Below are 12,533 nucleotides of genomic sequence, written 5' to 3' on the forward strand. Positions count from 1 at the left end.
AAAGCAGTCCACTATATACTAGGGAGAACAGCACTTTAGATGCTCATCAGCCTCTTATTTGCAAAGCAGGGCAATAAAACCGCAGGCCCCCCACGCCATGCTGAGGGATTATAACCCTGACCTCGTCACAGACTCAGACAAGAAAACAATTGTTGATACTCTCTTCTACTCTTCTCTATGTCAAAAAATATAAGAACAAAAATATACAATTCTGAAGTTGCAGTTTAGGACTAGTACAACATCGGCGGAAATTGCCTTCTAGGGGACCAAAGTGGAAAGAGAAAAAACTACACAACACCATTGTTGGTAAGCAAGAGCTGGATGACTTTGGCACACAGTTGTGTAGTTTTTAAATTATATTGCAAATCTGTATAAAAAGTTTCTAAAATATTATTTTTTACAATCAACTGATATGCAACATACATTGTTTGGAGAAAGAGGTTGTGTCATGAGAAGATTAGAAGATTTTTCAGTTTTTCTCAATGGGAATTCCCATTGTTTCAAACCTGTTCAGTCATGTTTTTTTTGCAGTGGGTGGGACTTTAACACACTCTTTCTCTCAGATAGAGAGAGAACAGGTTCAGCTAAGGGAACTGATGTTCTCACAGCTGTGTACTAAAGACAGCACACAGAACTTAAAGGAACAAATAAACAAAATAAGAACATGAGAGATCATGAGAGCTTGAGGCAGCTCTCTTAAAGGAGCTTCAGGGCGACAGGTAGATGGTTATGGGGGAGTTAGCCACACTGCCAGAGGTTAGACAGCTACAGCGGGAGACCCACAGGAGGGAATCCTCTAACATGGCCAACACTAAAGTGAAGTGTTCTTTCCTGCTCCACACAACCTCATCTTATAAAGGAGGAGGGGAGAAATGAGTGGCAGCTGATGGGAACACAAGCTTGCTTCCTTTGAGGTTGAGAGACCAATTTACCCAGAAAACCTCAGTAAACAAACAAAAATTCTCATATGACATGCGTTGCTGCCTTGGCAGGGAGAGGGGCCCATACTGGGCCTTGAAAGCCTCTATCAGGCCAACACAATGTTGGTATTGGCTGAGCTGCATGGAATCTGAGACTATATTTGGATTTGTTATACCATGGATTTTTCCAGTGTTTTTATCAAGTACTAACATAGATTTTATTGTTTGTTTTAGTGTCAGCATTGAGTAATCCTGTAGATTGGTGGGCTTATTTGCAGCAAGGGGATCATTTTATAAATTTCACCTGATAAAACTATCATCAAAATCTAATTTATCTCAAGCAGAAATTGAGAATGAGAATGATGATTTTGTTAAGTTTCAGCTTCCTTGACAATTTTTTTAAAGCAATGATGTATACTTTGACAAATACTGCAGTGTAAACTTACAGAAACATTTAAAACTAGCATGTGGAAATTAAAATGAGTAATTTTACTTTTTATAAACAAATTGAATAAGTACTGCTGGGCCATTTCCAATATATTTATAAGTATCACATGGAAACACAACAATACAAACCAGTGTGACACTCTTAATAATGTGTCATACAGTGTGACACTCTTAATAATGTATCTTATAGTGTGACACTCTTAATAATGTGTCATACAGTGTGACACTCTTAATAACTTATCAGTGTGACACTCTTAATAACTTATCACAGTGTGACACTCTTAATAATGTATCATACAGCGTGATACTCTTAATAACGTATTACACAGTGTGACACTCTTAATAATGTGTCATCCAGTGTGCCACTGTTCATAATGTGTCATACAGTGTGACACTTTTTACTTAGTGATACAGGCTCCAGCAGCTCCACTGACTATGATACACATTCCCAGAGCACATTCACAGCAGCCTTCTTACTGAACACATTGTTCTCAAACACAGTCGTCTTGCCAACTGCACAGAAAAGAGCACTCAAGGTAAACCTGAGAAAGAATCTAAATATCAGATAAATCAAAATTTCAATAAATGTTTTTTTGTCTGAAACAACATTTGATTACAGGATTAGTATTTTACTTGAAAAGGCACTGTATGTAGTTATGCCATTTAGATAGAAAGAAGGATACACAAACAAATTAAGTAGTAATAAGGGAAACAAATTAAGTAGTAATTTAAAAGAAGCCATCACAACTTTACAACAATATTACTGCTGAACCCTTGTGTTTGGTTTGGACAAAACATTTAGAAAAAGAGAAATTACACTTCTGTATTTCATAAGCGGCAACTGAAAACCCCACAGAATGACCCAAAACCCACAGAGCCACTGAGGGAACAGGAAGTGAAGTAAAACGACATGGCGGGTTGCTGGTTCGATCCCCCGCCTGGGCTGTGTCGAAGTGTCCCTGAGCAAGACACCTAACCCTCAAATGCTCCTGACGAGCTGGTTGGCGCCTTGCATGGCAGCCCATCGCCGTTGGAGTGTGAGTGTGTGTATGAATGGGTGAATGAGAAGCATCAATTGTACAGCGCTTTGGATAAAGGCGCTATATAAATGCCAACCATTTACCATTTACCATTTAAAACAGCGGCCTAACCCGAGCATCATCAAACCTACTCCAATCTGGTCTTTGTCTCCTCTTCTGTGCAGACATTACAGAGCCTCTCCGACAGAAGCCCTTTCTCCTGAACCACAGGAGGCACATAGAGCAGTTCCTCTTTCAGAGCCATGAAGACATTAAACGTGTCATCGTGCCACCAGGCTACAATGGCCCGTGATTCGCAGAGCTTTTGAATGACGGGGACACTTTTAGTTACACGTTATTTCTATGCACCATTCCTTTTAGCCTCATCTCTACTGTAGGGTAATGATGAGTGACAGTTGCAGGATGTCTCATTCTTTCATCCAGTGGTCCAATCTGAATCTAAACTCGCTGCTGCTATGTAATGAGCGTTACTATGGTAACGGTACAACAGCTTGTAAGTGGCCTTCCTCTACTTAGGTGGTGATTTCGGGGAAACATAAATGATGTGCTGTAACACACAGCAGGGAGGTACCCCGCCTGACCCAAGCCATGCACCAGGCAACACCCTGCAACCAAAGTTTTCTGGAGGAATAGCATTCTACGTATTTATCTGCTTACAAATGGCAGAAATAAAACAATATGGAGGACTTTACCGCCCCTAGAGCAGATTTGGCCAGGGGCGTCTATGTTCCAAATTCCCTAGCCCTGGTCCTGGAGGGATTGCTAGGGTTCCTAACCCTGGTCCTGGAGAGACACAGGGTCTGCTGGGGTCCCCAACCCTGGTCCTGGAGAACCACAGGGTCTGCTGGGGTCCCTAACCCTGGTCCTGAAGAACCACAGGGTCTGCTGGGGTCCCCACCCTGGTTCTGGAGAGCCTCAGGGTCTGCTGGGGTCCCCAACCCTGGTCCTGGAGAGCCTCAGGCTATCCTCAGGCATATGCAGGTTAATACACTCCCCCTGCTATAATGTCTGTGCAGTTCAACAGCATATAACGGTTTGGAAGCTGAACCCATAGCTACAGAGGGTGCAGTATAATGTAGTATAACATTTAGGAAGGTAGGGGCGTCTGCTGATGTGACATCATTTTGGCCCTGCAAACCCTTCCGGATGCATCAAGCATGAATCAAGCTTAAGTCACTCTGGATAAGAGGATTCTGTTTTATACCTAAATAGAGTGTGCAGTGTGGGGAATGGCTGGCTAGCAGCCCGCACACGCTTCGGTGGAAGGGCTATGCTAATCCGGGCTCTCCCGGATTTATGAAGTATGCTGGATGGGTTTACAAGTACACTTGAGCTTTCCAATTCAGGGGGAAAAAGTGGGACAAAGGTCCTGCCAAAGAACAAGCCAAAGAACAAAACTTAGTGTCACTCCAGGTGCATGGAGTCAATCACCAAAGGAAAAATGCTAACCAACATACTGTGAAAATACATCAGCCTTCATCACATGGATTTAGCACAGTGACCATTAGTACTAATGAGTATGTCCTGATAGAGACAGACATGCTGAATGTGGTGAGCGTTCACATTTCTCCAAGTTACAAAAATAGTGTGTGATGTGACTGATGACATCATCATCTGTGAGAAGAACTGGCCAGTTAGATGCAGTGACATTTGTACAAAGGCAGTTGTGGAAAGACGTCCCTTTTTAGCCTATGTTTGGGGTCTATGTTGACCCTATTAAGTGTTTAACATCACTTAAGAACCAGGTAACCTTTTTTTAGTCTCGATATTGTACAAAAAAAAGATTCTAATTCGGTGGTATTAGTTAGTGCTGCTTTCTGGACAAACTTTGCACACAAAGTGTTGTGTGGGGTTAGCTTCACCCTGTAGCTGTATAAAATGTCAAAAAAATATACACAACCATTTTCTTTTTCTCTCAGATTTCTTTGTGGCTGTTTCTGGTGGCACTGTCCCATACAGGTATCATTTCCCGCAGGCTCTAAAATTTGTATATTCATGGATAAAAGGCTAGTCATTTTGGATACAATAAGAAGTTGACAAAGTGTTAAAATCTCTCTATTACAAAAATTTTGCGTCAATTCAAACTATTGGTTTTTTGCGTCAATTTTGCATCAATTCAAACTATGGTTCATTGACCACAAACATATAGTAAAAGCAGTCATGAAATCTTAGCATAATATGACGGTTAATTATTGCAGACATTTCATATCATGAAGGGAGAAATAAGTTCCTTACATCACCCTCAGAAACAAAGTCTTCACCCAGAAAGATACAGTAATACACACTTACCTACTAATATATCAAGAAGGACTTGGTCTTGTACGGGCCAGGACTCACACCTGTGATAACCTCCATCATATCAACCTGTGATAACCTCCATCACATCACCGAATGTACATCAGACCCAATGTAGCGGCAGTATGGGCTAACAGAAATAGCTCTCATTAGGAGAGAGAAGTGTTAATGTGAAATAGTGTTATTATGAGTCATAGGCAGGCAGCTCAGACCCTGGCCAGGACAAGTGTGAGTGACAGCAGAACCGGCCTGGCTCTGATGTGAAGCACCTGGTGGAGGGTGTTATATAAATGACGGCTCTCCACAGGGGGGACTAGGCTCATGGTAGGGGCAGTTACGTAGGTGTGTGTGAAGGCCCCTTCACCAAGGATAAACTACTGTAATGTGTTGAGTGGGAGACAGGGCTACTGAGTACCACCTGCCAATCAAATAACCTTTTCATGCATAATTACACAACAGCCACAAGGAAAAGGTTTTGGGCACTAAAAATCAAACACACCACAGGTGAACGTTCAGCCATTTTGCAAATAGAATCTATTTTTTCCATGTATGGAGATTCAACATATCGGGGTTCCAGATTTTTTTGTGACAAAGGACCAGTTTGTTTAAAGGACCAGTTCTGTTAATATTTGCAAAATTGCACGATTCACAATTAGACGTTACAGACATGTAACATTCTCTGTGTGCCAGGTCATTCTCAACATACCAGTGATATCACGTTTTTAAATAGAAAATATATATGCCATATGTCATCCTGCATGGTAATAAACAATGATAACACGCTTGTTTGCATTCAGTCAGTCAATGTGTGAGCAGCGTTTTCTGGGGTGAGGTTATTTGCCCGTTAGCCGAAGCCATAGCATTTAGTCACAAGTTCCAACACACAGGGAGCTGAGGAAGAGGAGGAAGAGCAGGACGAGGAGGAGGAAGAGGGTCAGCAGTGACTCACCTTTCAGAGGTGTTCCTGTATTTCTGCCTGAAAGACAAGTGGGGCACTCTTCAGGCAAATATCATCACAAAGCAGCTCCACATCAGTATCAGTGCTTGCATTTCTAAAAATGCTCTGTGACACTGTATGCTACATGTTCAAGTCAGATGGCTCATAAAACATAACCAAGGAGAAATATAATTTGGAAAAGTGGCAAAAGAAAAATATATGACATATCATAACAGAATCCCACTTAATTAATTTATACATAAAAAAAACAGTTATTAACTCAAAAATGGTTTATAGCTGTAAAATGAGCCACCTATTAAAAAAATACCTACTCAATACACAGTGTTTTTATCTTTCACATGCATGAGTCATTCACTGAATTGTTTATGGATCGGATGCAAGGACATGCTGCAAGACAACCAATATTTATTTGACAGGCATGTAGTTCCTTCCAATCAATAAATAATTTGAAATGTATGTTTTGAGATATCGCTGTCAGACTGCAAAAAAATTTATCACAGCATTTATAGCACATGCTAATATCCAATGCTTGTCCCTAGATGGCCTTTTCAAACACACAGATACACATCACAGAGTCATGGAAATAAATTTTAAAAATCAAATGCTTCCAACAGTATTAAAATTTTGTAAAGATATCACAGCAAAGATAAAACCCAGCCAAGACACATATGATCACATTATTGGCATTTGGCAGATGCTCTTATCCAGAGCAAGGTAGAGTTGATTAGACTAAGCAGGAGACAATCCTCCCCTGAAGCAATGCAGGGTTAAGGACCTTGCTCAAGGGCCCAATGGCTGTGCAGATCTTATTGTGGCTACACCAGGATTAGAACCACCGACCTTACGTGTCCCAGTCATTTACCTTAACCACAACGCTACAGGCCGCCACATATGATTATGTGACTGAGAGCATTTTATTCTGAGAGCATTTTACTATGATCACTTTTAAACTGCACAGTTACAGAATTACTGGCTCCCTTCATTGAAAAGACAGTCAGAGCAAAGTTTTCCAATACGGAACTTTAAAATTCACTACAGTGGTGCTAGTGGTGAGACCAGAGTCCTGCAAAGATTTCACCCTCTCACTAAGAGAAGGTTGAGCTATATCTTGTAGGCATTTAAAAATAAGCTTGGCAACAAAGTTTTAAGACATTTTTGACGTTTTTTATACCACTGTGACAGTGGTGAAATCTCATTGGCGTTTTTCTGTCATGATTTTAGAGCCTTTCTAATGGGTTTCCAAAGGGTTGATCACCAAGGGCCGGGTTGCGACCAAGAGGTAACACAATAACAAAGATGCCAAAAATCATAGAGTGCATGGATAAATTTGCTATATCAAATGGCAAAGAGTTACTGAAGATTACCACTTCATCTCCAGTAATGGCTTTAGAGCTGCTTGCTCTGGATGTCCCGATTCTTATATACTATAATACAACAGCACAACTCAATAATACAGCCTCTGCCTGCCCGTACTATACTACTGACAAACAACAGAACACTGTCCTGCGTCATGGAAACACCCCCCGCCCCCCCGCTGTGAATGGGCTTTTTCGGAGGGTGTGTGTGTGTGTGGGGGGGGGTAAATGAAGACCTTCCAAGCTCCCACTTTTTCTCACTCTGGGTGCAAGGGACACTTCAGAGAGAGAGAGAGGCCAGGTAAGGGCTGTGTTTAGATATCACACCTCGGCACAGGTAAGAGCTGTGTTTATATAGCACACCTCAGCAGAGGTAAGGGCTGTGTTTATATAGCATACCACAGGACAGGTAAGGGCTGTGTTTAGATATCACACCTTGGCACAGGTAAGGGCTGAGTTTAGATATCACACCTTGGCACAGGTAAGGGCTGTGTTTATATAGCACACCTCAGCACAGGTAAGGGCTGTGTTTAGATAGCACACCCCAGGACAGGTAAGAGCTCTGTTTAGATATCACACCTTGGCACAGGTAAGGGCTGTGTTTAGATATCACACCTTGGCACAGGTAAGAGCTGTGTTTATATAGCACACCTCAGCAGAGGTAAGGGCTGTGTTTATATAGCATACCACAGGACAGGTAAGGGCTGTGTTTAGATATCACACCTTGGCACAGGTAAGAGCTGTGTTTATATAGCACACCTCAGCACAGGTAAGGGCTGTGTTTATATAGCATACCACAGGACAGGTAAGGGCTGTGTTTAGATATCACACCTTGGCACAGGTAAGGGCTGAGTTTAGATATCACACCTTGGCACAGGTAAGGGCTGTGTTTATATAGCACACCTCAGCAGAGGTAAGGGCTGTGTTTAGATATCACACCTTGGCACAGGTAAGGGCTGAGTTTAGATATCACACCTTGGCACAGGTAAGGGCTGTGTTTATATAGCACACCTCAGCACAGGTAAGGACTGAGTTTAGATAGCACACCTCAGCACAGGTAAGAGCTGTGCTTAGAAGATAGGCAGTGTAGTGTGCAGTTGACCGCGCCACAATTAAGGAGTCACAGTCCACTACTTTGAGTAACTAAGGAACGCATCGAATAAATCAAGACATCGGGGAACATCATCTCCAGCTAGATGTACAGCTCGCATTACACTTTCCCTCAAAACTGACCCCGATCCACTTCCTCTGCAGGAGAAATAACAGGCTCTGATAGTACAGGAACAGATATGTTAATGCTCCTATTGCCATAACAACACTCATTCCAGGACCGTGTGAAGTATACCTCTCCGGAGACGCTTTCTCTCTGACACATTCTGTTAGCATAGTGTGGAAAACAGTCATATTTAAATAGCTCAGGCAGAGCACACAGCGTGACGCTTTCAAACCGACTCCGTTAGTTATTCAGAGAAGAACGCGAGGAAGCATTGCCAGCGTGCCAGGTGAAACCACGAGCACGCAGTTGCACAGAAACGCAAAACAAGCGCCGATATACGAGCACGTTGGAACTGCTGCACAACCGTAGCATCCACAACAGGTGCTACAGCAGAGCTGCATTATTGTGCCCAGCGGAATCAGTACTCGACAGACGCAGCTGCCAAATTGGGCTTCATAAATCAGCAGAAACATTCATTCGTTCTGGAGTGCTGTCAGACACTATTTTATTCTGAGGACATCTGAAATTGCTGCCGCCGGCCAAATAAACACTTAGTATAAACAGCCGAGTATCTAGGGTTTTTTTGTTACTGACAACAGAAATGTGCAAGATCGCAAAATTCTCCAAAGACCATTACGTTATTTACTGAGATACACATTCTACGGTATTTTGGCTCAGAAGCACGTGTGTCAAGTTACATGAGACATGGCAGTCTGCCTTGTTCTGGCATAAGTGACCCTCTCTGTTCTGCAGAACTATTTGAAACATCATTAAAAAATCTCACTACGATACTGTCGTTCGTCTGAGCCAAAGGCTTCCACAGAGCACATGCCAGAAGTTACGCACAAGTTTGAACTTACATTCCTCTCAGACGCACCAGCATTTTCTCCGTGTGATCGGTTTTTGGGAACTTTAAGTGGTTGTTCTCCGGACCGCCCATGTCCCTGGTCAGAGATTCCATTGCGAGGGTCCTACGGTGAGACAGCGGTTATCAGATTCAGTATCCACGCTCCGGATCTCCCCGTATTCAGCGCATCCTGGCGACAGTAATGGACTGTACAGTCCAGTGTCCGTTAGCCTTGCTCCTGCTGTCAGCGTGCGATAGCGTAGCTCCTGCTGTCAGTGGTTTAGTACATTAGCCTGTCAAAGCATAAACACGCGCGACTACTAGCTCCTGCAGGACTGCTTCTGTCTGTCAGCTGGTCAAGTCTCTCTCTCTCTCTCTCTCTCTCTCTCTCTCTCTCTCTCTCTCTCTCTCTCTCTCTCTCTCTCACTGTTGCTCTTTCTCTTCTCTCACACTCACGTTTTCTCTCTCTCCTCCCCTTTCATACACATTCTCCATCTCTCTCAGATTTTGCGCTAACATCCAGGTAGTTTAGGTGATGTGTACCCCCCCACCACACACTGTCCCCCCTCCCCCAACACCTCCCTTTCAGCCCCATAAAACAGCAATCCATCTGTGCTCTCCCACACCAGCCATTACACGGAGGTAGTGGCAAGGGTCCACAGGTACACGTTTGGGAGGTGTCTGTTGCAGAAGGAGGTGCAGCTGGAGATGCAGACACCCCCCCCCCCCCCCCCCCCCCCCAGGAAGTGAGATAAATGGTAAATGCACAGAGGAAAGCACAAGAAGTACACAAACCGACACCTGCTAACGCTGTAGCCAGCCAGGCTACCTTCCCCCTGTGGAAACCCTGCTAACCCAGCCTGACTGGGGTGTGAGGAAGGCACTGACCCAGCCTGACTAGGGAGTGAGGCTGCAGGAGTTGGACGGGATTAAACACCTGGATCTACAACAGACCAAAACCTGATCAAACCACCGAGAAAGGCCCCTTATAGCCCCAAGGGAAACATTAGCACACTGCATGCTGGGTACTTATACACAAGCCTGTACAAACATACTAGGTAATCTTCTGAAATGTGTAAAAGCAGTGGATGATGAGTGAAATGGCTGCATCTGGCTGAGCGCGGATTACTGCAGCCCCCAGACGCTGCGGCCAGTATGCGGGCTGACAGGACGCTAATTATTTTCTTGTGGTCTGTCGACTATTGAGTTACGCTGTATTAAAGAGGGCTAATTAATCATTCTCAAATTAGCCTCACCCGACATGGAAAGAGACCTCCTCCATTAGATCACTGCTCTGCTATAAAGCCCATCTCGTTTATTATACTCTGTGCTCTCTTCCCTCCCTTTCTCTCTTTCTCTTCATTCCATCGCTAAAATAAAACTCACACCTTCCACTCCACTCGCAATATTAATCTGGAACATGACCAACACTGAACAGCACTTTTGATTAAGCAAACTATTGTGTTGCTGTTTATTGAAATCACAAACAGCAACACAGTGGGCCTCATTTATCAAACGTGAGCTGAACAGAATTAAATGTAAATCCTTCGGAAATGCATTTGCACAAATAATGTGGGATTTATCAAAGTTTTCGGATGTCAGTTTTTCAGTAGGATCTGAACAGACACTAGAGCCCTCAGCTGGAAATGAAAGTGCACGGTTGTTTTGTGCTCTTATTATTCCATTCATTTATATTTTACTTCGATTTAGAGTTAGCCAGTTGAATATTATAATCATCCATATCCTATAAAAACGCACAACTGGATTCAACATTAAAATGGGTGATGTTTAATTCAGGTAATCCTGATTAATTAATGCTTAATTAGAGTTGAATATAAATTCCATTAAACACGTAAACAAAGGTTGCTATAAATCAGGGTACAAGTCATAGCTTACACCTTCGTTGCTATGGCTCACCTCTCTTTACATTACATTTACATGCATTGCTTTATTAGAGGATTTGGCCCATGGTTCTTCAGAGAGCATTTTCAAGACCAAGCCGATTTCTTTGGTGAGGTTCACTAGTCGGTTCCATAAACCTTATAAAAATTCCAGAACATGTTCAGGTGCTTTCCATTCTAAGCTTCTTTGGAACTGGCACAGGACAGTTAAAATATATCACTGTCACCCTCCTGTGTAATTCCAGACAGTAATGGCTCTCCTACATTTTTATGTCTTTGCCAGTTTAATGTCAAACCATTTTTGTTTTAGCTGTTCCATAATACGTGGAACTCGAGACAGAGTTTACAAAAACAGCTATATCTTCCCCGGCCTTGACATTGCACTGCTTACCCCCATTTTACTCCGCACACAGCACAGCTCCACACTGTAAAAAAAGACACCCCTATTTACTCAATAAAATTCAGGTAAGTTAATCAATACTATTATGTGTTATGTCAACACTGACTCTGTTCATTTTTATTCCAGTCCTGTGTGGCGCATATGCAGTTTATGTAGCCTAAAGTAGCCTAATTAGCAACAAACTATGTTTACATGTTAGTTTGGCACATTTTGGCACACTACTTATCAGAAGCTCCAACAGCAACCAAATATGCTCCAAATAGACAACAATGTTGTCCTCATACAGCCAGTTCTGTGGATCATAACTATAGCTCTTTATGTTTCGCCACCATTACAATCAGCTTTTCCTCGTCCATTTTTGAACAGAATAAACAACCAACAATAATGACAGGGACGGTATTAGGATTTTTTTTGACTGGGGTGGCCAAGGGGGTCCCAGGGTCTTCTGGGGGTGGCCAGCATATCTCCTGGCTTCATGCACACAAAACATTTATTATTGTTTCACATGCGAAAAAACAACCAAAACACACTATGCATAACTAGTCTTCTAAGACTAAACATAAATTAATAGACTATAGGTTACTAATAAGCTAATGTACAGGATGACATTACCATTCTAAATAAATGGGCTATGAGCCTCTTTTGTCATCAAGACCCTTCTCTGAGCTCACTTACTAAAGTGAAGGCTATTCAGTAGACAAATGCTCTAAGCAAAAAAAATGCATTATGCAAACCCTGGGTTTTATCTTCCTCTAAATTGACACAAAGGGCACAATTTTGAGGCCCTTACTTTAGTGCGCTATGCGGTAAAGCCGGCAGTGTGGCAAAAATGTGGCATGGAATAAAGGCTAAGCATATGAAAAATGGAATGCACTGAAGAGCCTCAAAATTGCACCACTTATGGCTAATCTGAATTACATAGTATATCGTACATTACATCATATATTGTTATCATAAGATGTTTATGGACCAAGAATAAAAACAAATTGTTTGACTATATTTAAAGCCATTGAAGTCATGGACTGTGTTCTGCAGAACAAACTACAAGGTGTAGAGCAATCCCTGCTATGGTAAACCAACATAATACCAATATTTACAGGCTTGTTTCAATCAAGAAGAATAACATGAAGTGACTGGATAAGTAACACATGCAT

The 12,533-nt window shown here is 42.4% G+C and overlaps 1 protein-coding gene across 3 annotated transcripts in view; it reads right to left on the reverse strand.

Annotated features, from left to right (window-relative positions):
- LOC133116441 (dual specificity calcium/calmodulin-dependent 3',5'-cyclic nucleotide phosphodiesterase 1A-like) overlaps window positions 1-12,533 on the reverse strand; it is a 70,786-nt gene that overhangs the window by 29,016 nt on the left and 29,237 nt on the right. For 2 of the 3 annotated variants that reach the window (XM_061225965.1, XM_061225963.1), the window contains exons 3-4: window positions 9,092-9,202; window positions 5,652-5,678 (exon numbers count right to left, since the gene is read on the reverse strand). In XM_061225965.1, the coding sequence (XP_061081949.1) occupies window positions 5,652-5,678; window positions 9,092-9,202 (138 nt within the window). The remainder of the gene's footprint in view (window positions 1-5,651; window positions 5,679-9,091; window positions 9,203-12,533) is intronic. The other variant, XM_061225966.1, reaches the window with a different exon arrangement.

Source organism: Conger conger, chromosome 17 (assembly GCF_963514075.1).
Source record: "Conger conger chromosome 17, fConCon1.1, whole genome shotgun sequence".
Classification (NCBI taxonomy): Eukaryota; Metazoa; Chordata; class Actinopteri; order Anguilliformes; family Congridae; genus Conger; species Conger conger.